The sequence below is a fragment of the Muscardinus avellanarius genome (assembly GCF_963383645.1).
Source record: "Muscardinus avellanarius genome assembly, chromosome: 10".
In the NCBI taxonomy this organism is placed as follows: domain Eukaryota; kingdom Metazoa; phylum Chordata; class Mammalia; order Rodentia; family Gliridae; genus Muscardinus; species Muscardinus avellanarius.
This window is the reverse complement of record NC_137796.1, coordinates 113,487,084-113,512,480: the sequence shown is the minus strand read 5'-3', so window position 1 is coordinate 113,512,480 and position 25,397 is coordinate 113,487,084. Positions and strand designations below refer to the sequence as shown.

The following is a 25,397-nucleotide window of genomic DNA, read 5'->3' as shown; positions in this document are numbered from 1 at the left end:
TAGACCAGGAACATTCTATCTCTGAGGTACATCTCCAGCCAGTTTTTTTTTTTTTTTTTTGGTGATACTGGAAGTGGAACCAGAGGCTTTCTACTTCCGGGCTATACTCCCAGACCTATTTCATACTTTATTTGGAAACAGGATCTCTCTAAGTTGCTGAGAGCCTCACTAAGTAGCTGAGGCTGGCTTCGAACCTGTGCGACCCTCCTGTCTCCGCCTCCCAAGCGCGGGGATGACAAGCGTGCCCACCACGCCCGGCTGTTTTTTTGTTTTGAAACAAGGTCTTGCTAGGTTGCTGAGTCTTGCCAAATTGCTGAGGCTGGTCTCGAACCTGTGGTCCTTCTGTTTCAGCCTCCTAAGTAGTGGGATTACAAGCATGTGCCACCATGCCCGGCTCCAATATTAATTTCTCAAATAATTCTCAAGTCACACATCACACTTCACACAACGATGAATAAAGGTTGCAGAAAGGCTGAGACAGACCTGAGGGCTCAGCCAAGGGTGGGGCAGGGAACACGGGGGTCTGGCGCGAGCCCTGACCACTCCTGCAAGCTGTCCAGCGGCTCTGGCAGGCTTGGAGTATCGGGAGGCATTGGTTGGAGTGGGCAGAGGTGAAGCCTGGGAATAGAGAGTTGGCGGTTCGTCCCTGGCGATTTTCCTGGGCACGAGCGGTGCCACTGTGCCCAGTCCTGGGGATCCTCCTTCTTTGGGCTCCAGATGAGGGAGCTGCCTTCCTCCGGGGTCTAATGTGTTTGATAAGCTCCTGTGTCCGGGACTTCTGCTGGTGTCTGAGATGTTGCTATGTCCATGTCTTTCCATTTAGTTAGGTCGCTCTTATTAGCACAGTTAACTTGCTGGTCACTTTGTGCCTGTGGCTGTGCTGGGCAGATGGTGGTTGTTGACCTGTACAAACAAGGTGTAGAGTCATTTCACTCAGAGCTTGAACTCGAAATGGAGTACTCATGATGAACTGCCGCTTTATGAAAAGGACTCAGTCGCGCTCAGGCACAGCCTGGATGCTGTTTCTGCCATGAATAGTGAAGCGTGAGCAGGCGCTGGGCGGGCTGGCCTGGGGTGACTGTCACCTGCGTCTACCCGGGCTTATACGACACCAGTGCCACATCGTGCTAGGCAGGAGCTACTGTTGAGCACATACTGCAGGCGCTCCCACCACCTGGGAGATCTGGGAGCAAGGCAGGAGGTGCAGGGCCTTGCTTCCAGACCCCTGGGGTCCTCTAGAACTGTGCCTCTTGTTCTCAGAGCGCTTCAGGTGTCAGGGTACCTGCCTGCGCGGGCTGTGCCTTCCAACCGGTGAGGGCAGCCACAGCCCAGCACGCCTCAGTTTCCTGCCTCAAGCTGGAACATGTAATAGCGTGTTAAAAAGAGAAATCTAGCTGGGCACAGTGGCACACACCTGCAGGCCCAGCATTTGGGAGGCCGAGGCCTGAGGACTGCAGCTCTCAGCCCTGGCACCTCAGCCCTCGGGCTCCAGGAGCCACCGCAGGCCAGCTGCTGGCTTTTCCCCAGCTACGTTCCAAGCAGCGTGTGCCCCGCCTCCCCACCCCACTCAGGTGCTGGGCTTGATACAACCTGTCCTGACTCATTGTTTGATTTTCCTGTGCCCAGCTCATTACCTTGATAGGCACAGCTGTCCTGACCTCCAAGATGTTAAAACTACCACAGCACTAAGGAGAACCACACCGATTTGTTTTTAAAATCATGGTAAAACACACCTAACACAAAATTTTCCATTAGTGTATTTAGTGCATTCACAATATTTTGCAACCATCAGCACATTTTCATCATCCCAAAAGAAAACAACTCAAGACTGAAGTGGTTTGCATATGTTGGTAACCATGTTCTTTCTGTGTGTTTGCTTCTCAGTCTTCAAATGTGTTTTCAATGTTGTTGGTGGTAGTGGTGTGTGTGTGTGTGTGTGTGTGTGTGTGTGTGTGTGTGTGTGTTGCTGGAGATTGAACCCAGGGGCATTCTGCCTGTAAGCTACACCCCCACCAATACTATTTTATTTTTTTTATTTTGAAACAGGGTCTCAGTTGCTGAGAGCCTCACAGAGTTGCTGAGGCTGGCCTTGAAGCTATGATCCTTTTGTCTCGGCCTCCCAAGTACTGGGATTACAGGTGTACCCTACTACACCTGGATTCTGAGGTGGCTGCCCTAGGTTTTCCCACCACATCCACCCGCAGTCCAGCAGCAGGAGGGGACTGGGCAAAGATGCGTAGCCCTCTGGGACCTGTCCCCAGGTTACCACACCTACATGGCTGTCCATCTTGCTCCTGCATAAGACTTCTGCTGACTTTACCTTACTATCTGTAGTAAAAAAGTGTCAGGTCCTGTTATAAATGCTCTATGTCCTTAAAATAATCTTCTAAAGTAGATAGGAGCCGGTGGTAGTGGCACAAATTTGTAATCCCAGTACTTGGGAGGCAGAGACAGGAGCATCTCAGGTTCACAGTGTGACTCAGCAATATAGTGAGGCCCTATGAAATGTAATGAAACCCTATTTCAAAAAAAAGAAAAACAGGTGTAGTGGCTCACTCTTGTAATCCCAGCATTTGGGAGGCTGAGACAGGAGGATTGCAGTTCATGGAAAGCCTCAGCTACTTAGTGAGGTCCTTTGGAACTCAGTGAGACCCTGTTTCAAAATAAAAAATAGGGCTGAGGGTATAGCTCGGAGGTAGAATATCCCTGGGTTCCATCCCCAGCACCATAAAACAAATAATAAATAAATAAATAAATAAATAAATAAATAAAATAAGGCTAGGAGTATGGCTCAGGGTAAAATGCTCCAGGGTTTCATCCCTAGTACCACAAAAATAAGTAAGTAAGTAAGTAAGTAAATAACTAAGACATGTATCTCTTTTTACAGATAAGAAAATTGATGAGGCTTAGTCAAATCAAATCATTGTTTCAGATCACACATACCAGGGCAAGCCTGTGACTCCAGAGCACATCTTTATTTAGGATTCTTTGAAGTCAAACATGGTGGCACACACTTGTAATCCCAGTACTTGGGAGGCTCAGACAAGATTACAGGTTTGTAGCTGGCCTCAGCAAGGTAGTGAGGCCCTACATAATTTAATGAGACCCTGTTTCAAATTAAAAAATAAGCCAGGTGTGGTGGTGCACACTTGTAATACCAGTACTTGGAAGGATGAGACAGGAGGATTGCAGGTTCATGGCCAGCCTCAGCTACTTAGGAAGCTCTCTGCAACTCAGTGAGACCCTGTTTCAAAATAAAGAACAAAAGCCGGGCGTGGTGGCGCACGCTTGTAATCCCCTTGCTTGGGAGGCAGAGACAGGAGGATCGCGCAGGTTCGAAGCCAGCCGCGTGCGCTGGCTTAGGAGACCCTGTTTCCAAATAAAAATGTAAAAATAGGTCTGGGAGTGTAGCCCGGAGGTAGAAGGGCTTCCAGGAACCCTAGTACCACAAAAAAAAAAAAAAATAATAATAATAATAATAATAAAATAAAGAACAAAAAATAGGGCTGGGGTGTAGCTCAGAGGTAGAATGCTTCTAATTTCAATCCCTACAACAACAACAACAACAACAACAATAATAATACTGAGCTGAGTGCGGTGGTGCACACTTGTAATCCCAGCATTTGGGAGGCAGAGACCAGAGGATCACGGTTCGTGGACAGCCTCAGCTTCTTAGTGAGGCCCTCTGCAACTCAGTGAGATCCTGTTTCAAATTAAGAATAAAATATGCCGGGCAAGCCGGGCGTGGTGGCACACGCTTATAATCCCAGCATTCGGGAGGCTGAGACCAGGGGATCACAGTTGGTGGACAGCCTCAGCTACTTAGTGAGGCACTCCGCAACTTAGTGAGAACCTGTTTCAAAATAAATAGTAACTTAGTGAGGCTTTCAGCAACTTAGACCCTGTTTCCAAATAAAATATAAAATAGGTCTGGGAGTACAGCCCAGAGGTAGAAAGCCTCTGGATTCCACCCCTAGTACAATAAATAAATAAATAAATAAATAAATAAATAAATAAGGCAGGGGGTGTAGCTTGTGGGTCAAATGCCCCTGGGTTCCATCCCCAGACCCACACAAAAATAAAGAGTAAAAAATAGGGCAGAGGATGTAGCTCAGTGGTCAAATGCCCCTGGGTTCCATCCCAAACCCGAAAAAAAAAATTATATATATATGCCGGGTGTGGTGGCACATGCTTGTAATCCCAGCATTCGGGAGGCTGATAATGGAGGATCACGGTTCGCAGACAGCCTCAGCTACTTAGTGAGGCCCTCCACAACTTAATGAGACCCTGTCTCAAAGAATAAAAAAACAGGGCTGGGGGTTTAGCTTGGAGGTTGAATGCCCCTGGGTTCCATCCCCAGTACTGAAAAAAATATATATAGAGAGAGAGAGCTGGGGTTGTAGCCCTTGGGTTCAAATAAGTGAAAATACTAAAAACTAAAAACTAGGGCTAGAGGTTAGCTGAGAGATAGATACCCCTGGGTTCAATCACCAGTAACACACACGCACGCACGCACACACACACACACACACACACACACATGCGCTCGCGCGCGCGCGCGTGCTCACACACACGATTCTAAGTAGAATGTATGAAGCTGACCCCCCAAACAGTTACGTAACTCTTGTGTCGGGGCTGGTGGTTGGTGGTGGCAGCTGTAACCAGGCGCCTGAGGGGTCTGGACGCCCGGAACTCGCCGAGATGCAGCTTCTTGTGGTGGGACCGCTCACCTTCAGTACTTGTTTTACCGATGCAGTGACCAGGAGCTAAACTCTGGGATGCGACAGGATGATGGACAGCAAGGATTTAGAAGCCGAAATCCACCCCTTGAAGAACGAAGACAGAAAATCTCAGGAGAATCTGGGGAGCCGGCTGAAAAGTGAAGAGAACTTACAGAGCACACCCCCGCAGTCCCGGCTCTCCCGGTGCCGGACAGTGGCGTTTTTTCTCTCCTTGTTCATCTGCCTCTTTGTGGTGTTTGTTGTCTCGTTCATCATCCCATGTCCAGAAAGACCAGCATCGCAGAGAATGTGGAGGATCGATTACAACGCAGCAGGTGAGGCTCAGGCTGGGCCGCGCCACCCTCGGGTGGGGCTCGCCTCCAGAGAGCTGGCTGCCAGCTCTTTTTTCTTATATTATCTTATTTATTCATTTACTTATTTGTGTGGTACTGGAGATGGAACCCAGGGGCATTGTACATTCAAGCGACACCCCCAGACCTATTTTTTACTCTTTTTATTTTTTTTTTTTGAAACAAGAGTCTTACTGAGTTGCAAAGGGCCTCATTAAGTACCTGAGGCTGCCTGCAAACAATCCTCCGGTCTCCACCTCCCGAGTGCTGGGATTACAAGTCTGCGCCACCACACCGGCCTTATTTTATTCTTTTTTATTTGTTTAATTTTTTTTTTTTTTTTTGCAGTTCTGGGGGTGGAATCCAGGGGCTAACCTCTGAGCTAGACCCCCTGCCCTATTCTTTATTCTTTAATTTGAAACAGGGTCTTACTAAGTTGTGGAGGGCCACACTAAATAGCCAAGGCTGTCCACACACCACAATCCTCCAGTCTCAGCCTCACAAATGCTGGGATTACAAGTGTGCACCACCATGCCTGGCTTTACTCTTTTTTATTTGAAAACAGGGTCTCACGAAGTTGCAGGTGGCCTCACTAAGTAGCTGAGGCTGGCTGTGAACCTGTGATCCTCCTGTCTCAGCCTCCCAAGTACTAGGATTACAAGCGTGCACCACTACACCTGGCTCTCTTTTGTTATTTTTAAAAATTTATTTGAAGCCGGGTGTGGTGGCTCATGCTTGTAATCCCAGCATTCGGGAGGTTGAGACTGGAGGATTGCGGTTCGCGGACAGCCTCAGCTACTTAGTGAGGCCCTCTGCAACTAAGTGAGACCCTGTTTCAAAATAAAGGATTAAAAAAAAATAGGGCAGGGGGTGTAGCTTGGAGGTTGAATGCCCCTGGGTTCCATCTCCAGACCTGCAAAAATAAATAAATAAATAAATAAAAATAAAAAATAAAAATTCTTTTTGAGCTGGGCATGGTGGTGCACGCTTGTAATCCCAGTGCTTGGGAAGCTGAGACAGGAGGATCACACAGGTTCGAAGCCAACCTCAGCTACTTAGTGAGGCTCTCAGCAACTTAGTGAGATCCTGTTTCCAAATAAAGTATAAAATAGGTCTGGGAGTATAGCAAAGAGGTAGAAAGCCCCTGGGTTCCACCCCCAGTATCACACACACACACAAAATTATTTTTGTTTTATGGTACTGGAAATTGAACCCAGGGGTGCTCTACCACTGAGCCACACCCAGCCCTTTCTATTCTGAGGCAAGGGTTCACTATGTTGACCAGCATGGCCTTCAGACTTTATCCTCCTGCTTCATCATCCCAAGTCACTGGATCATAGGCTCCTGCCACTGCATCGAACAAGAGTTTGTTAGTTATTTATTTGTTTGTATTTGTGGTTCTAGGGATTGAACCCAGGGGCATTCTACTGTTGAACTATACCCCCCCCCCATGTTATTTTTTATTTTGAAACAAGGTCTCACTAAGTAGCTGAGTCTGGCTGTGTACATGTGATCCACCTGTCTCAGCTTCTGAAGTACTAGGATTACAGATGAGTGCCACAATGTCCAGCTAAAAGTTGTTTGTGTGTGTGTGATGGGGTTCTATGGATTGAACTCAGGGACATTCTACCTCTGAGCTACACCCCCAGCCCTATTTTTTAATTTTGCTTTTGAAACAGGATCTTGCTAGGTTGGCAAGAGTTTCACTACTTGCTGAGGCTATCCTCGAACCTCTTGTCTCCGCCTCCCAAGCGCGGGGATTACAAGCGTGCGCCACCACTCCCGGCAGAAAACAGGGTCTTAGTAAGTTGCCAAGAGCCTCACTAAGTAGCTGAGGCTGACTTCGAACCTGTGCGATCCTCCTGTCTCAGCCTCCCACGCACGGGAATTACAAGCGTGCTCTGCCATGCCTGGCTCTGTATTTAGGACTCTGATCCATTTTTTTAACTTCCCTGTAAGGTTGGAGTCCAACATCATTCTTTGGCTTTTTATTTTATGGCACAGAGTTTATCATTTGCATATTGAGTTAAAGGAAGCACTAGTCCCTTGCAGGATGGAGTGATGCTGGCTGGATCCCACACGGGCCAGGATGATTCCCTGAGCAGGTGTTCAGAGCACCCATTCACAATACCCAAGTGTCCTGCTTGCTCCCTCTGAAGGGTCACGCCTGAGCGTTATCTTCCAGCCTGTCCGGGCACTTCTGGAGCAGTGTGGGGACGCTGCTCCACAGGGCAGCCCTGTTCTTGTTGGGGTGCCCTTCCAGTGCAGGTCCCAGCAGGCACCAAACCACAGGGAGCAGAGAAATGGGTGGAGTTAAACTCCACCTTCCCATAGGAGTTAAGGGCCATGGAACAGCGTCTGTCTGTGGCTTTCTTTTGCAGTTACATATGACTTTCTGGCCATGGAAGACATAAACAGGGACAGAATCCAAGATGTTCTCTTTCTTTATAAAAATAGCAACATCAGCAGCAACTCCAGCCAGTCCTGCGCTGACGAAGGTAACTGATTGTCTGGGAAGGAGGGGCTCCCTGGGAGAGGGCTTTATTCTGAGTCACACGCTGACTCTCACTGTGTTTGGAGGAGTGAGCGGTGGAGATCTGAAGCCGTCCCTCCACTCCTCCTTGCTAGCAGGACTAGAAAGAGGCCAGAGGCAGGCTCAGCTCCCTCACCCTTGGGGCCAACTCTAGAGCCCGGTGGGTCTGAGGCTCAGGGCCACAGGTAAAGGAAATGGCTGTGTGAGGACAGCAGGCGCTGGCAGAGTGTGGGCCGGCCCTGACCTGTGGCTGCGGTCTCTCCCACCAGGCCTTCCTTCTCCCTGCACCTTTGTGGCTGCTGTGTCGGGGGCCAACGGCAGCCTGCTCTGGGAGAGGCCTGTGGCCCAGGATGTGGCCCTCATGAAGTGCTCTGTGCCCCAGCCGGCAGACAGCAAGGCGTCTTCTGCCTGCATCCTCGTGGGAAGACCTGGTTCTCTGCTTGCAGTTGACCTGTTTACAGGTAGGTCCGGTGAGGGGTTCTCGCCATGGCTGACTGGGCGGGAAACCTCCAGGTGAGGACATGGTCACGTGGAAGTACCTCCACTCTGGCACATCACGCGCTGTCTGGTCACCCCTGGCTTGCACCTGCCGTGGGTGCTGAAGAGGCAGTTGGACACCACCTTGGTAGGGAGCAGGATGACGAGGAGGGGCTCGGCTGCCAGCTGCTCAGCAAGGTCCAGGCCTCTTGGTGTCCTTAACACCTACAGCATGAGTCTCTAAATTTTGTTGTTTTGTTTTGTTTTGTTTTTTCTTTGGTACTGGAGTACTGGGGGCTGACCCAGGGGTATTCTACCCTCGAACTATACACCCATTCCCATTTTATTTTTTATTTTGAGATAGAGTTTCACTAATTTGCTGAGGTTGGCCTTGAACCTGTGATCCTCCTGTCTCAGCCTCCCAAGTACTAGGAATACCAGCCTGTGCCACTGCCACCACGCCCAGCTAGACTCTTCGAGTCTTAACCTAACAGGTCACATGGGAGCATGGGAAAATTGACGGTGACTTATGTGACTTGAGGATGGCCCCTGGCATCTTACCAAGGCCATAGGAATTTTGTGCCTGGATTTGATGGATGTTGGCATTTCCCATACAAGTTGTAATTTGTGTGTGTGTGTGTGTGTGTGTGTGTGTGTGTGTGTGTGTGTGTTACTGGGGTGGAAGCCAGGGGCTTTTCTACCTCTGGGCTATACTCCCAGACCTATTTTTAATTTATTTGGAAACAGGGTCTCACTAAGTTGCTGAGAGCCTCACTTAGTAGCTGAGGCTGGCTTCGAACCTGTGCGATCCTCCTGTCTCAGCCTCCCAAGTGCTGGGATTACAGGCACACAATACCATGCCCAGCTCTTATACAAGTTGTACTTACAAGGCTTAGAGGCAAATAAGGAGTAGGCTCTACATATTTTTAAGAATTAAGAAATCAATCCAGAAAAAAGGTGCAGAAGAGATATGATCTGGGTAAGAAGCATTAGTCAAGCTGGGTGCAGTGGTTCACACCTGTAATACCAGCTCCTCAGGAAGCTAAGAGAGGATCACAAGTTCAATGCCAGCCTGGGAAACTTACTGAGGCCCTCTCTCAAAATACAAAGACCAGCTGGGCATGGTGGCGCACACTTGTAATCCCCGTGCTTGGGAGGCAGAGACAGGAGGATCATGCAGGTTTGAAGCTAGCTACACTGGCTTAAGAGACCCTGTTTCCAAATAAAAAATATAAAAAATAGGTCTGGGAGTGTATCCCGGAGGTAGAAGGGCTTCCAGGAACCCCAGTACCACCAAATAAATAAATAAACAAACAAATAAACAAACAAACAAATAGACTTAGAGCCAGACATGGGGGCGCATGCTGGTAATCCCAGCATTTTGGAGGCAGACACAGAAGGATCACACAGGTTCGAAGGCAGCCTTATTAGTGAGGCCCTTTGCAACTCAGTGAGACTCTGTTTCAAAATAAAGAAAAAAAATAGGGGTGGGAGTGGCGCTTGGCGGTAGAATGCCCCTGGGTTCCATCCCCAGTACCACAAAAATAAATAAATAAATAAATAAATAAATAAATAAATAAATAAATAAATATTTACCAGGGCTGAGGATATAGCTCAGTGATAGAGCACCCTGGGTTCTAGCCGCAGTATCCCCCGCTCGCACATACACACACATAAGAAGCAGCAGCATTGCAGCAGGGCCTGCACTCAGGAGGTCCAATTCTTAGCACGCACCTTCCTGGGGCTTAAGGATGTACCTCAGCCAGGTGTGGTGGTGCACATCTGTGATCCCAGTACTTGGAAGCCGAAATAGGAGGATCGCAGGTCCTTGGCCAACCTCAGCAACCTCATGAGGCCCTCTGCAACTTAGTAAGACCCTCCCTGTTTCCAAATAAATAAGCAAAATAGGACTGGGAGCCTGGCGTGGTGGTGCACACTTGTAATCCCAGTACTTAGGAGGCTGAGACAGGAGGATCGCAGGTTTGTGGCCAGCCATAGCTACTTAGGCCCTCCACAACTTAGTGAGACCCTGTTTCAAAATAAAGAACAAAAAATAAGGCTGGGGCCAGGTATGGTGGGACATGCTTGTAACTCCAGCATTCAAGAGGCTGAAACAGGAGGATCACACCTCATGGACAGCCTCAGCTACTTAGGCCCTTTGCAACTCAGTGATACCCTGTTTCAAAATAAAGAATTAATGCCAGTGGTGCACACTTATAATACCTGCTCTTGGGAGGTGGAGACAGGAGGATCCTGCAGGTTCGAAGCCAGCTGCGCTGGTTTAAGAGACCCTGTTTCCAAATAAAAAGTATAAAATAAGTCTGGGAGTGTAGCCCCAAGGTAGAAGGGTTGCCAGGAACCCCAGTACCACCACTAAAAAAAAAGAAAATTAAAAAGTAGGGCTGGGGATCTAGCTTAGAGGTAGAATGCCCCAGGGTTCAGTCTCCAGTACCACAAAAAGAAAAAAACAACAGGACTAGGGGTGTAGCTTGGAAATAGAATACCTCTGAGTTCAATCCCCAGTACCACAAAATAAATAAATAAATAAAGGGTGCAGCCATCCCCAGTACCAGAAGCAAAAAATAAATAAAATAGCCGAGCGTGGTAGAGCACGCTTTTAATCCCAGCATTTGGGAGGCTGAGACAGGAGGCTCACAGTTCAAGGACAGCCTCAGCTACTACTTAGTGAGGTCCTATGCAACTCAGTGAGACCCTGTTTCAAAATAAAAGAATAAAGCCAGGCGTGGTGGTGCATGCTTGTAATCCCTGTGCTTGGGAGGCTGAGACAGGAGGATCACACAGGTTCGAAGCCAGCCTCAGCTATTTAGTGAGGCTCTCAACAACTTAGTGAGAACCTTTTCCCAAATAAATTATAAAAAATAGATCTGGGGGTATAGCCCAGAGGTAAAAAAAAACCCTGGGTTCCACTCCCCCAGTGCCACACACAAAAAATATTAGCTGGGCATGGTGGTGTACACTTGTAATCCCAGCATTTGGGAGACTGAGACCAAAGGATCGCTGTTTGCAGACAGCCTCAGCTACTTAGTGAGCCACTCCGTAACTTAGTGAGACCCTGTTTCAAAATAAAGAATAAAAATTAGCCGGGCGTGGTGGCGCACGCTTGTAATCCCCGCGCTTGGGAGGCGGAGACAGGAGGATCGCGCTGGTTCGGAGCCAGCCTCACTGGCTTAAGAGACCCTGTTTCCAAATAAAAAAATATAAGATAGGTCTGGGAGTGTAGCCTGGAGGTAGAAGGGCTTCTGGGAACCCCAGTACCACCCAAAAAAAAAAAAAAAAAGAATAAAAATTAGGGTAGGAGATGTAGTTCGGAGGTCAAATGCCCCTGGGTTCCATCCCAGACCTGCAAAAAAAGAAAAGAATGAATGAATGAGAAAGAAAGAAAAAGAGAAAGAAAGAAAGAAGGAAGGAAAGAAAGAAAGAAAGAAAGAAAGAAAGAAAGAAAGAAAGAAGGAAGGAAATAGTGGTGGGGGTGATGCTCAGAGGTAGAATGCCCCTGGGTTCCATCCCCAGTACAGCAAAAATAAATGAAATAAAGGTGCACCTGCCACCCCAGCAAAGGCAGGAGTCCTGAGGGCGTTGAGCACTGGTCCAGCTCAGGCCCTATCTACGAGGTGGGAGAGTCACACTGGCCCTGGAGTGCCCTTGCTCAGTGGCCAGGAACAGGAAGCCCAGGCTGGAGACTGTACAGGAAGAATCAGTTCCAAACGGCACTTCCACCATTTTCCACGTAGCCATACAGTCTCTTCTCGCATGGGCTGAGTGTGCGGTCAGCAGTGCTCTCTGTCCTTCCTTGGCAAAGGCTGTGAGGTCTGCTCGTGTGCAGTGTGTGGTGGGCCTCAGGGCCCCTGGGAGGGCCGCCTGCTCATGGGCCTGCTGTGCCATGGCGGGCCGCTGAGAGGGGCTTGCAGCATGTGCAGTGACTGTGTGCTTTTTTCAGGGGAGACCCTGTGGAGCCACTCCAGCAGCTTTGGTGGGGATGCCTCCGTGCTGAGCCCTCTGCTCCAGGTGCCTGATGTCGACGGCGATGGCGCCCCGGACCTGCTGCTCCTCTCCCAGGAGGGAAAGGAGGTGCCGATCAGCACAGCCCCTGCCCGGCCCCGGCCGCTCACCACGCAGCCCCTTCTCTATCTCCTAGTGCACGTCCACCTCCCAGAGAGCTCTTGGGCCTGACTGTGTCGGGGTATGCCCAGGCCTGTGTCCCTGAGGGCCGCAGAGACGCACCTCCCATGTGTGCTGCTTTGGTGTTAGGGGCAAAACTACAAGCCCCAGGGTGCCGTACCGCAGGGCAAGTCGCGCAGCACAGACACAGGCCCTCCGTATCAGACACCCCTGCCTCAATGTGTTTTTCCCCAGAACCAAGAGAATTTCTTTGAGAAATTTTACCACCTTTTTTGGCATCCCTCTTGAAGGTCCCTCTCAGACCTTCTGTCACTCCAGGTCTGTCTCTCCTGCCCTTTGTCACTGCAGATCAACGGGTACATGTATTCGGGCAGCACCGGGCACCAGATCGGCCCCAGAGGCAGCCTCGGTGTGGCTGGAGACAGCAGCCCCCTCCTCCACGTCACCAGGACGGGCGCACACTACATCCTCCTGCCCTGCGGTAGGTTGCCTCCACATTCCCAGGCACCTAGGAGGAGAGCAAGGATGGTGGCTACCCACGGGGCTCGTCAGCGCCTGCCCTTTAGAGGTGCCAGCTCATCTGATGGTCATAGGCCCACGTGGCTGGGCCGACCAGGTGTGCTGTGCTTCTGGACATGGCGCCGCACCTGTCCCAGGGCCACAGAAATGACCCCGGTGACTTCGGGCTCTTCTGTGTTTTGAATAGCAAGTTTCCTCTGTGGCTGCTCTGTGCAAGGTCTCTATGAGAAGGTGACCGGGAGAGAAGGCCCATTTAAGAAAGACCCCCTCTGGGAGAACATGCTCAATGCCTCCAGCCACGGGCAGCTTCTGCGCAGGTCAGTCTGACCCTAGGCATCTGTCCCACAGGTGTTCAGGGCAAAGCTGCAGGCCCTTGGTCAGGTTCAATCTTCGGGGAGCGTGGGACAGCCACGTAGGCTGAGCCGTGCTGTGCCGCGGACCACCTGCGTGCAGGATGAAAACTAGGCAGCCAAAGCCGAGCAAACCTGCGGAGCTCCCTGACGCTGCTTGTCCTCAGCCCCACTGATAGCCATCTCCTGTGCGATCTCAAACTGTGGGGCTGAGCAACCAGGTGTGCTGCAGGTCCTGCAGGCAGCAGCCTCTGCTTGCCGCCCCGGGAAGGTCTGCCACTGTGCGCTTCCCTCTCGCTCTCCTTTCTCAGCTCCGGAGCAGTCCGCTACCTGATGAATGTCCCAGGGAAAACTGGCCAGGACGTGCTGCTTGTGAGCTCAGAGGCCTGTGTGCTGCTGGACGGACAGGAGCTGACACCCAAGTGGACCCTCAGGGCAGCCCAGGTCCTGAGGTATGGGGTCTCTCCCGAGCACGCGGTTGTTGCAGACTCACTGTGGATGTGCCCCTGCCCAGCGTGCCCAGCCCGTCCCCCTAGCTGGCTGGGAGGGTGAGCGACAGCTGGAGGGCAACGTGCTTCTGCCAGAGGACTCTTGTGTGTCTTTGGTGCCGCCTGCATCTGCACAGGGGCCAGTGAAGCTGTTCATCTTATCTCCTTAAGAGACCCTGGGAACTCTCTCTACTCCCCTTCGAGACCCTGTGAACTCTTCTCCGCTCTTCTTCCAGAAAACCCATCCTCGGCCACTTCAGACCAGACACCTTGGCTGTGGTCATTGAAAATGGAACTGACTTTGACAGACAGGTGGGCTCCACTTCCCCAGAGGCACCTTGTTCATAGCTGAGGACAGACCGGAAGTAGGCAGCACTGTGGCCCCAGAGGCAAGCCGCCCTTGGAGTGAGGCGAAGGTGCTGGTCACGTGCAGAGAGTAGCCGCCTCTGGGGCTGGCGTGGCTGGCATGGCTGCAGACAAGTGTCTGTGCAGTCTGGGGTGGTCCACTGCTCCCACAGTGTCCCCTCCCTCCACAGATCCTGCTTCTGGACCTCAGCAGTGGGGCCCTGTTGTGGAGCCAGGCCCTGCCCAGCCTCCTGGGGGGCCCACCGTCCACCAGCCTACCGACTGCAGACCACCGCTCGGCCTTCTTCTTCTGGGGCCTCCATGAGTTGGTCGGCACCAACGAGATGGTACGGGGTGGGGGGCACACATTCAGGGAACACCCCATGCTGGCAGAATGCCAGGCTCGGGTTCCCGGAAGCAGCTGGTGACTGGGCCGCCACAGATCAGCTGCAGCCATGTGAGGGTTGGCCACCGGGGCCTCCCAGGGTGCACACGAGGGACCTGGCAGAGGTGGGGGAGGGTCAGGACCAGGACCAGATTGGTGGGGTTGGGGGAGGATGGGTGTGGAGTTGGAATTGGCAGTGTGTGGGCTCCCCACGGCACCCTGATTGTGCAGAAATATAGGCACAGTTGTTCCAATAGCAGCGTCTATGGGGGTGACCTGAGTGTTGCCAAGGAGGGAGGTTGGAGGCCCAGGGCCCACGTGGCCAAGGCACAGAAGGCATGAGACCCACTGCTGGTTCTGCCCCAGGAGTCCAGGGAGGCCCAGCACAGCCTGTACATGTTCCACCCCACCTTGCCCGGCATCCTGCTGGAGCTGGCCAATGTCTCTGCCAACATCATTGCCTTTGATGGTGAGTGCTGCTCTCCTTGGGGGGCGTGCCGAGTCTCCCTCCAGGTCCGCTCTGGCTGGTCCTGAGAGAGACTGGCCGCATGTCCCCACAGCGGTCCTATTTGAGCCAAGCCGCCATGCTGCCTATGTCCTCCTGACTGGCCCGTCGAGCTCAGACATGCCTGGCCTGGTCTCTGTGACTAAGCACAAGGTGCGGGACCTCGTCCCAGGAAGCAGAGTGGTCCGCCTGGGTGACAGCGGGCCAGACAGCGACCAGGCCATCAAGGACCGGTTCTCCCGGCTGCGGTACCGGAGCCAGGTGTAGATGGTGCCCACTGGGGTGCACAGGAGAGACTCCACCTCAGACACGAAGCACTCAGGAAGTGGGGCCTTCCCTCAGCCTCCATGTGGACCCCACTCCTGCCCTGGCAAGTCTCCATTGGGCCTCCCGGGGGGGGGGGGGGCAGGCCTCCTCTCAGCACAGGCCTCTCTGTGCCCCTGGGTCTCCTCAGGGCCAGCCTGTGGCACTGCTCCATTCTCCGTGCCCTTGCCAGTTCCCCCTGGCCCAGAGCAGCTGCTGTGCAGGACCTGCTGCTCCCAGGTCCCCGTCTGCAGATGTCCCTCCTCCTCTCCCTGTCCGGCTCACCCTGGGCACCCTCCCCAGAGTCAGGGAGCTGCGAGGGTGGTGGGCCCTGGAGGCTGCCTCAGATGGCAGCTGGAACTTGAGGCCATGCCCCACCTCCACCCTTGTCCCCGGCCCTTCCCAGAGCAGAGGGGAAGTGGTCCACCTGGAGGGTAGAGCACAGGGCTCTGCAGTGGGGGCCTCCCCAGTGAGGCGGCCAGGGGCCAGCACGCTATGCCCATTGGGGGTCCACACAAGGCGTGCTTGGTCAGTCTGTGCCCCGCAGTATGTTGGAGCTGCTGTCCCCAGGAGGCCCTGTGCTCTGGCATGGCAGGTCCCCCACCTGGTGCTCAGCCAATACAGGACTCACCTCTGTGCCTTGACGCCCCTGTGACCCACAAGCAGCCCTGCCCGGACCAGAGCCCAGGCTTTGTAGCAAAGCACTGACGACTCGTCACCACAGAACAGAATAAACGTTTGCACTGTGTGGAAAAGCCCAGTGGGCAAGCGTAAACCTTCTGTCTGCCTGTCTTTCTGCCCCAAAGAGTGACACAGTGACCAGGGACTTGCTGGCCAGGCTCTAAGTCAGGTTTGAGAAGGGCAGGTAAGCAGCCTTCCAGACCTGCCTGAGGGAAACTGGGCCCCTCAGGCTCCAAGCCGCCTGGGGGCCTCCGGGCTAAGCTCACTCTTCACACCAGGCGCCCAGCCCTGTGAAGGCAGGTACTCCCTGGGACAGGCAAGAGTGGTCACACACACCTCGTCCATGAGCAGGGAGCACCGGCTGCCACTGCGGCAGGAGAGCCTGGCAGGGCCTGGGGAGACTGGCTTGGTGAGAATGAGGAGGGCAGCCCTCTGGTGGGCCCGGGGCGGCTGCTGTGGGGTGTGGATGGGAGCCATCTTGAGCTGCACCTTCCCTTCTTTCTCCGTGGGAAGGCCTGGGGTGGGACGCGGGGGCAGAACAGGTGAGTGTTCTCATTGCCAACATGTAGGTTCCTTGCCCCTGAGAAACAAAGGCAACCCAACCCCCGTGGCCCTGAGCACAGAGGGATGGGTATAGAGCAGAAACTAGGCGTGTCTGGCCCAGGGACACAAGGGTCCACCCCGCACCCCGCACGGCACAAAACGGAGCACAGGAGCCCGTTTACAGGAGAGCCCCCTCCCTCCACAGCCTTCGCTGGGACTGGGGCTCTGCCTGGGCAGGATCCTGCAGCTCTGGGCCTTACAGCAAGTTGGCCACAGCTCTCCCCGGGAGAGGCTGTCAAGGCGAGGCCTCCTTGACAGGTTCCCTGCTCTTTGCAGGCATCCTCACTGCCCGTTGGCCTGCTGGAACGCAGACAGTGCCCACCCTCACCCCACAGACCAAGCTCCCCACCTCTGCAGCCTGGATCCATCCTGGGGCCTGAGAGGGCTGAGGCCACCTACACCCGAGCTGTGGCTGCTGACCTTCACCTCCTGGCCAGTTCACACCCACACACACCATGTACTCACACCACGTATGATCATGCCGCGTGCACCCTGTGTGTGCACATGCTACACACAATTTGTGACACTTGTGCGCACACTGCATCCGCTTGTGACCCAGACATGCACACACCACACTTGTGACAGATGTGCACAAACTTTTTTTTTTTTTTTTTTTTTCTGGTACTGGGGATGGAACCCAGGGGCATTCTACCTCTGAGCTCTACCCCAGTCCTATTTTTTAGTGTTTTTTTTTATTATTATTTTTTTGAAACAGGGTCTCACTGAGTAGCAAAGGGCCTAGCTAAGTGCTGAGGCTGTCCGCGAGGCACGATCCTCTGGTCTCCACCTCCTGAATGCTGGGATTACAAGTGGGTGCCACCATGCCCGGCTGCACACGCATTTCTAACATGCACATCACGCATGCCTGAGGCAGGGTGTGTGTGTTGGCTGCACATGCACCCACACAGTGCCCATGCCACGCACAGCAGAAGCAGGCGTGCCAGCAGCTGGACTCGCCGGGGATGGGCTGAGCGAGGGTGCTTGAGCCTTTCGGATGGGGGGGTGTGGGCCAGCCCCCACAGGAGCCGGCCTATCTCTTTATCTCATGTCGGGCCGTGGGGCTCTTGCGGGAGCGGAGTGTGGAGGCAGGAGGGCAGGACACTGGCTCTGCAGCCCTGTGGAGGACCTGAGGGCACAGGAGCCTCCAGACAACGTGGATTCCTGTGTTAATCTGGCAGAGGAGCCTGCTGGGTTGGGCTGGGATGGAAAGGTGCCTGTGTGATGGGGGTGGGGGCACCACAGGCCGGCTGGTGGCTCGGGAGAAGCTGCTCTCGTGGCCTCAAGAGAATTGGGGTCACGTGGGTGCTGGGAGAGCTGTTCCTGGCCGGGGCGGAGTGTGGGACCTGCATTTCCTCTCACGGGTGGTGCCACGTGCCGCCAGCCAGCCGGTGCTGTTCTGGAGCTGGGGGCAGGTGCCTCTGCTGGACTGAAGCCCACAGGAGGCAGGGCCCAAGGGTTTTAGCCTCACCTTCCTCTGGAAACATGTCCTGCCCTGGCCACACTGGCCAGCGGACCCCCGCCCTGGGGACCGGTTTGTCTGCGAGAAGAGGAGCTGGAGGGGCTAACATGGTCCTCTGGCACGAGGGCACCAGCAGTGCTGAGCGACCCACAATCTCGGGTGCCAGGCCAAGCTCCTGCTACGCCTCCCCAGCACTGCCTGCAGGGCCGCCAGGTGCTGCGGGATCCCCAGAGGTCGGGGGGCGAGCAGGGCTGGGGTTCGAGAGCCGAGGCTTCCGCGAGAACGGGAACACCCTATGAGGAGAAGAGGCTGAGGCCAGGTTGGAGGCCCGACTCTCCCCGGGCCCTTCCTCTGGGCACAGGGCTGCCTGGGCTCACCGCCTCTTGGTCTCCAGTGGGACCACAGCCTCCGCCAGCAGGCCCTTGTACATGTCGGACTTTAGGAACCTGGGGTAGGAGTCCTGCAAGACATGATGTCCAGCCCCTGACCCCCACCTCACCTCTCAGCCAGGTCCAGCCAGGGGGACAGGGTATTGGGCAGCAATTCTGACCTGCATGGACCAGGCTGGGCAGACCCGAGAGGCCGGGCTCCCATCTCGTAGGGCCAGAAAGAAGGAAGAATGGACAAGAGCCACAGAGCCATACATGGAGGGTTAAATACATGGACGGTTAAACAGGTGCCTCCTCCAGGGACAATCAGGAAGTGTGATCTCTCTGTGGACGTCCACAGAGGGAGAGCAAAGACACGGTTCAATAAAAAGGTGGGGACCAGGCACTGTGGCATGCGCCGTGCTCCTTGTTACTGAGAGGGCTGAAGTGGGAGGCTGCCTTGAGCCCAGGAGCTCAAGACCCGTGTGAGCAACATAGCAAGACCCCATCTCAAAAAACAAAAACCCAGTGAAATCCAGGGTGGTGTGCACGCTTGTAATCCCAGTATTTAGGAGACTGAGACAGGAGGATCTCAGGTTCACAGCCAGCCTCAACAACTTAGCAAGGCCCTCTGCAACTTAGCGAGACCCTGTTCCAAAATAAAAAAACAGAAGCTGTGCGTGGTGGCACATTTGTAATCCTGGCATTTGGGAGGTGGAGGCAGGAGGGTGAGATCCCCAGTGCCACACGCACACACACACACACGCACACACACACACGCGCGCGCGTGCGCGCGGTGGTGACCAAAGGCTCTGCTGTGTGGCCTGTTCCACGGGACCACAAACCATGGAGTTGAGGGAAGGAGCGGGCGGCTCCGGACGGCGGCAGGGGCTGGTGGGGCTGGGTGGAGCCATGCTAGACCCAGGAGAAATGGGCAGTGAGTGTCCGGGGCTGCTCTCAGCTCCCAGCACAGGAGCACGGCACATCCCCTTCTGAAATAAATATTCCTGACAAAAACAAAGTGGGCAGAAAGCTAAACAAGAAAAAGCTGCAGGTGTGTCTGCGGGGCCGTGGAGGGGTGTCAGGCACCTTCTTCATGAGCATATAGATGTGCAGCTGCGCGTCGTCCAGGACGTAGCGATGGGGCCGCTGCAGCCCCTCCAGGGTCCGCTCCATCGTCCGGCTGTCGACGTTGACCCAGCGGGCAGCACCAGGAGCCAGGAACTGCCTGGGGTGGAGACACCAGGCAGCCGGTGGTCCAGGCAGGACGTGCCTGCTCCGGGGATGACCAGCGCCCACCCACACTCACTGGTACGCAGCGTCCACCAGGGCGGGGACCTGGGCCTGCCCTCCAAAGCGCAGCTCCTCACAGGCTTCCCAAAAGCTGAGGTTTTCCGCTGGGGGCCCAGGCACCAAGTCAGGCCCAACCTGGGCAGCAGCCAGGGCCGGTGGCCCAGGCCAACGGGGCCAGGAGGGAACCTGAGCCCGCCGGCAGCAATCTGGGAGTGAGGGTCCCAAGCAGGAGCTTCGGGGAGGCCTGGTGTAGGGAGAGCTGGGAGCTTCTCACCACTGAACTCCTTCTGAAGAAAGTTCATGAAGTGGGCTCGCCCCACAGGGTCGTCCAGGAGCTCCCGGAAGCTGAAGGCCCAGCGCTCCACACGGAGCTTCGTGGGCACGGCCACGCTGCAGAGAGAGGGCAGGATGCTGACTCTATGACCAGCCCTGGGCCGAAGGCACCCCAGGCCCGCCGCCCAGCTCACGTGGGTGCGTTCATGGCCCAGTAGGCGGCGTCCTCTGTGATCCATGGGTTGCTAGGCAGGCACCCCGACAGGATGGGGTCATGAGGGCTGTGCTGGCAGCTGAACTTCAGGTACCTGGAGATGCCAGGGCAGTACAGGCAGGGGCCTCCGGGACAAGGAGGCCCAGAAAGGACCCGGGCTGGGGCCTCCTGCGGCCCCACCCCACCCCACCCCACTTACGCCTCGAGGCAGATGGAGGACTTCACCCGGGCCCTGCCCAATGCCTTCCTGGAGTTCTCGATCTAGACGCCAGAGCGGTGAGTGGGGACCTGGGCGGGTAGACAACCCAGCACCCCCACCCCCAGGACCTACCTCACGCTTGTAGAAATCCAAGCTCTGTGCCTAGGAGGAGACAGGTGGAGAAAGTTATTGGGTAGGTCAGTGGCAACCCACACCACTTGGATGTGGCAGGGAATGGCCCAGGCCCTTATCCCTGGAGCCCCTCCTCCTGACCCTAACCCTAGGAGGTTAGGGTCAGGAGGGGACCCTCAGTCCGGAGACTCCAGAATGTTTCACAGGACACTCAGATTCTCCAAGTTGCTGTGAAGCGCCCCAGTTGTGATTGACCTGTCAATTTCAGGTGCGCTTATTTTTTTTTAATTTATTTTTGTGTGTGGTACTAGCGATTGAATGCAAGGACATTCTACCCCTGAGCTACACCCCAGCCCTATTTTTAACTAATTGTTTATTCATATATATATTATATATAATTTTTTTGTGTGTGGTTCTGAGGTTTGGACTCAAAGGCATTCTCCCTCTGAGGTACACTCTCAGCCCTATTTTAGTCTTAATTTTAGTCTTAATTTTGAAACAGTCTAAGTTGCTGAGAACCTCACTAAGTAGCCTGAGGCTAGCCATGAACCTGGGATCCTCCTGTCTCAACCTCCCAAGTACTGGATTTCAAGTATGGGCCACCACCGCCACCACGCCTAACTGCCTAACTGCATTTAAAGTACTTTTTTGCCGGGCGTGGTGGCGCACGCTTGTAATCCCCGTGCTTGGGAGGCAGAGACAGGAGGATTGCGCTGGTTCGGAGCCAGCCTCGCTGGCTTAAGAGACCCTGTTTCCACATAAAGTTAAAAAATAGGTCTGGGAGTGTAGCCCGTGGGAGTGTGGCCTGGAGGTAGAAGGGCTTCCAGGAACCCCAGTACCACCAAAAATTAAAAATAAAAAAAATAAAGTACTTTTTTTTTTTGTGGTACTGGGGTTCCTGGAAACCCTTCTACCTCTGGGCTACACTCCCAGATCTATTTTATATTTTTTTATTTGGAAATAGTGTCTCTTAAGCCAGCCCGGCTAGCTTCAAACCTGCGCAATCCCCCTGTCTCCGCCTCCCAAGCATGGAGATTACAAGTGTGCGCCACCACACCCAGCTTTAAAGTACTTTTTTTTTTTTTTTTTTGGTGGTACTGGGGTTCCTGGAAACCCTTCTACCTCCAGGCTACACTCCTAGACCTATTTTTTTTTTTTTTAATTTGGAAACAGGATCTCTTAAGCCAGCGTGGCTGGCTTCGGACCTGCTTGAGTCTCCTGTCTCCGCCTCCCAAGCACGGAATCTCCGTGCTTTTAAACCATGCCTGGCTTTAAAGTACTTTTTAAACTACATGTACTAAGTTGGGCCTGGTGGCGCACACTTGTAATCCCAGCATTCAGGAGGCTGAGATGGACACTGCTGACTCCAGTCTTCGCCTTAGCTCTTTGACTGCCTTTATATGGAGAAAAGTCAGGTGCTGCATCAGGGCGCGGGCCTAGCAGCGAGAGGGATGGACTCTGCTCTGGGCTCGGTGGTAGGCCTGGGTCTGGGTGAGACCAACGTGAACCAAGGACCAGCCACTTCCATTCCCACCCTCCACCTCCCTGCTGACACTGGGCCTGGCCTGGCCTAGGGAAGCCCCGCCCTCCCCGGGTGGGCGACAGGCTGAGGGGAGGGGCAGGGGAGGGTGGGGGTGGGGGAGGGGCTGCGGTCAGGAGCAGGGCAGGGCCTCCTAGTGGCCACGCCAGTGACCATTTGTGTGGACCAAAGCACAGGCCAGGGTGGGTGGATGGAGGGCGGCCAGGGCTGCCCACAGGGGTAGTGGTGGCTGGGGAGTGGGCGGGGCGCGGCTGAGGTGCTCACCGTCTGCATTCGGCCGGCAGGGCAGGAGCCCCTCTCTGGACCCTCCTCCAGCACATGAGGGACCCCAGGCTACAGAGGAAAGATGAGCTGAGATGCCCGGTTCCCACCCCAGGGGCCTGAGTTCTCAAGTTTTTTGCATTTTCATGTGGAATCTGTTACACCAATCTCTGGCCTGGCCTTGAGCCCCACTTTCTCTGTTCACTCCCACCGACTGTGCCCAGGTAGCAGGGGCTCCTTGCCCAACCTGCCAGGACCTTGGTCTCAGGAAGGCCTGGTTGGGGGGAGAAGCTGAAGCCCAGTCCTGCAGGGGCTAAACAGGGCCACTTTCTAAAAGCTGTTGCCCTGACCGAGGAGCCCCACCACCCTCATGGCACAGGAGACTGGCACACAGAGACTCACCGGTGGCCGGTTCACCAGCCAGTACGTGTGCTCCTGGCACGCGATGACCAGCCTGTCCCCTTTCCTGCGCTGCTTGGCTGCCCTGAAAGCAGGCAGGTGGGTACCTTGAGGCCAAGACATGCCCCACTTGTCTGGCCGGGCCAGGCAGCAGAGCCTGGGACTGCTGTGGTCCCCAGGGCCTGCGCTCTGCCTGGGATGGGTGGGGGCAGCTCACCGGAGCTGCTCTCGTGCCTGCATCACCACAAGGTCCCACGCATGGCTGATCTTCTTGTGCAGCTGGTCATAATGCTCCTGGGGGCACGAAGTCTCCAGTGGGTGACCCCTAGCATGTCCAACTCCAGGACATGGACACCCCCGTGCAACCACAGAGAACGAGTGGTATGCGTGCCTGCACCTCCTCCAGGACCAAGCCAGCCACCCAGGGCCCTCTCCCTCAGGGCGGGGCTCCCGTGACCACAGGAAGGGAGCAGTGTGTGGAGACTGTCCTGTATCCTGGACTGCATGCTCTGGGCCAGGCAAGGCTGGGGTCCTCTGGCTAGACTCCCACACTGGGGCCCACCTTCTCATGGCCGACCAGGGCCCCCTGCTTTCGGATGCTCTTCTTGGCCAGGTAGATGGCTGGAAGGACAGGGAAGCAGCTGCAGAGAGGCATTCCCTGCCCCCACCATGGCACCGTCGCCACTGGTCCCAGGAGCTGGCCCTCAGCCGAGCGCCACAGGCTCCCCACTTACCATAGTCCAGCTCGGCAGCTGGCCACAGGGTGCTCATCCAGAAGTAGGGTGTCTGGCGTGGTACAGGGGGCAGTGCGTCGACCTCCCACCCAGCAGCCCCTCAAGGCCCCTCTGGGTCTCTGCACACCCCACAGGAGCTCAGCAGACCACGGCCCATCCCTGCCACCTGGGCAAGGCTGGCCCACCCCTGGCCTGGTGCAGGGCCTCCCTGGCTGAGCCTCCCCTCCAGGGTGGGGTGAGGTGGGAGCCTGGGAAGCCCAGGGTGTGATGATGGTTGAGCCTGGGTGGCCTGGTCCCCGTGTGGTCAGGAGGTGAGGAGATCAGGCCTCAGGCCAGCACAGCCTCTTTCTCCAGGGGTGGGGCTGGCAGAATCCCGCACACACACTGCCCTGTCTGGGGTCCTGCCATAGCAGGGGTTGGAGGAGGGAGCAGCAACCACCAGCCCATTGACAGGTCCTGCTCCAGCCCCAGCAGCTCCGCCCCCGCCCCCATCCCCAGCCAAGTCTGACCTGGAACCTGTAGGGTGTCTCGTCAGGCCGGAGCGCCAGGCTGCGGGGGTCGCGCAGCGGGTATATGTAGCCGTGCCGCGCCAGGAGAGTGCCCAGGTGCAGGGCCTCTGCAGGGGCGGGAGTGAGTGCTCCGCCGGCCCACCCTCCCCGCCCCTGGGTGGCCGACTCTCACCCTCCTGGGAGATGCGGAACTTCTGGGCCAGCCACTCCACAACGTCCCCGCCTGCACGGAAGAGGCAGTGGGTGGAGGCCAGGCATCACGCCCCCACCCCTTGCCCGAGCCTCACCTGTCACGGCGTGCGGGATGACCGTGATGAGCAGGCGCTGGCTCCGGGTCCTCACACCCTGGTCGGGGTCCTGCATGCTCACGACCACCCGCTCCATCTGGGGAGGGGCCGTGAACTGCTCTCTGCTGAGGCCCCAGAGGCCCGCCCGCCCGCCTACGCCCTCCCCAGGCCTGGAGCTGCAGCCCACCTTGCTCAGGTGCAGCCTCTGCTCCTGGGGGCGCCCGGCAGGGGGCACGGAGCCTGCAGCCATGGTCAGCATCCGGCAGTGGATGTCCAAGCGGCCCCGCCCCCGCCCCGCCCACCAGCCCGCCCAGGTTAACACTCCCGAGTCCTTCGGCAGCCAGGACCCCAGGGTGACAGGGCAGGCGCACAGGGTGCCCAGTGGGCCTGGCCGAGAGGGGCGAGGACGCGGTGGGGCTCCAGTGGACGCAGAGCTCCCAGAAAGGGCGTAGGGGGGCCTGGGCTTCGTGGTTAGGGCAGCGCCGCCCCTGTGGGGCACAGGCCGCAGTGCTCAGGACCCCCTACTGTGGAGCCTGCGGTGCCTGGCCAGGGCAAGGTTGTGCTTGACCCTGGGCAAGGTTGTGGGGCTCAGTGTGGTAGAGCTTTCGCTGTCCCGGAGTGGAGGCTGCTGGGAACGTGACAGACAGGGAGACACTCTGTGGTCTGGGGCTCCCTGTCTCCCGCTGTGGTCCCTGGGCAGGGGTCTCCAGAGGCTACAGGAGGCTGGGTGGCTCCCTGCCCTCCACTGCACAGGGCTTGGGGCCGGCTGGAGAATAGGCTGAGCCCTGGCCAGGGTGCCCTGGGGCTGTGGAGGAGGCTTTGCTGAGGAGAGATCTCTGCCCCCTGGCTCACCAGCAGCCTCTGCACTCAGGGACCCCACTCCAAGCACTTCCTGCCCTTCCTCAAACAGCTTGGCCAGCTGCACTCCACACCCCCTGCGCTGTGCCCAGGCCCTCGGGTCCTTGACCATTACGGATGCTTCTGTTTCTTTTTTCCTGGAGATAGAAATTTCTATAGAATACCCCCCACCCGCCATTCCCCACTCAGGGAGTACTGGGGCCAGGCAGAGGGGAGCCCATCACTGGCTGCTGAGGAGGACCCAGGATGACGAGGTGCTGGGGGCAGGAGGGGCTCCTGGCCTGGCCTGGACACCCTCACCCCCACTCCTAGAACCCAGGGGCAGCAGGGGTTATCCCCAGCCTGGACGTGGCCCAACCTTCCAGTCCCTAGGGGGAGGGGCAGCAAGGCCCAGCGGGTGGCTTTGCCCCTTGCAGAACCAGGCTCTGGGCAGGGTGTCCTCCGAAAGGGGGCGGACAGGGCCTCCTGGGC

At 55.6% G+C, this 25,397-nt stretch overlaps 2 protein-coding genes across 2 annotated transcripts; one reads left to right on the top strand and one right to left on the bottom strand.

The window, feature by feature from the left end:
• Window positions 1–4,788: 4,788 nt before the first annotated feature.
• On the top strand, window positions 4,789–15,080 carry FAM234A (family with sequence similarity 234 member A; the record flags this gene model as incomplete). The annotated part of the gene is made up of 11 exons (XM_080704030.1): window positions 4,789–5,056; window positions 7,453–7,569; window positions 7,874–8,065; window positions 12,040–12,170; window positions 12,570–12,702; window positions 12,928–13,057; window positions 13,402–13,542; window positions 13,815–13,890; window positions 14,115–14,270; window positions 14,675–14,777; window positions 14,869–15,080. 11 exons carry the CDS (start codon window positions 4,789–4,791, stop codon window positions 15,078–15,080), a joined length of 1,659 nt encoding a protein of 552 aa, XP_080560156.1.
• Window positions 15,081–17,430: 2,350 nt separating this feature from the next.
• On the bottom strand, window positions 17,431–24,318 carry RGS11 (regulator of G protein signaling 11; the record flags this gene model as incomplete). Its single annotated transcript, XM_080704029.1, has 20 exons — window positions 17,431–17,515; window positions 17,760–17,826; window positions 17,869–17,937; window positions 18,055–18,152; window positions 18,237–18,319; window positions 19,317–19,455; window positions 19,537–19,624; window positions 19,795–19,910; window positions 19,988–20,101; window positions 20,207–20,268; window positions 20,339–20,368; window positions 22,143–22,211; window positions 22,542–22,623; window positions 22,756–22,832; window positions 23,101–23,159; window positions 23,273–23,324; window positions 23,782–23,888; window positions 23,954–24,004; window positions 24,069–24,165; window positions 24,256–24,318. 20 exons carry the CDS (start codon window positions 24,316–24,318, stop codon window positions 17,431–17,433), a joined length of 1,608 nt encoding a protein of 535 aa, XP_080560155.1.
• Window positions 24,319–25,397: the final 1,079 nt, after the last annotated feature.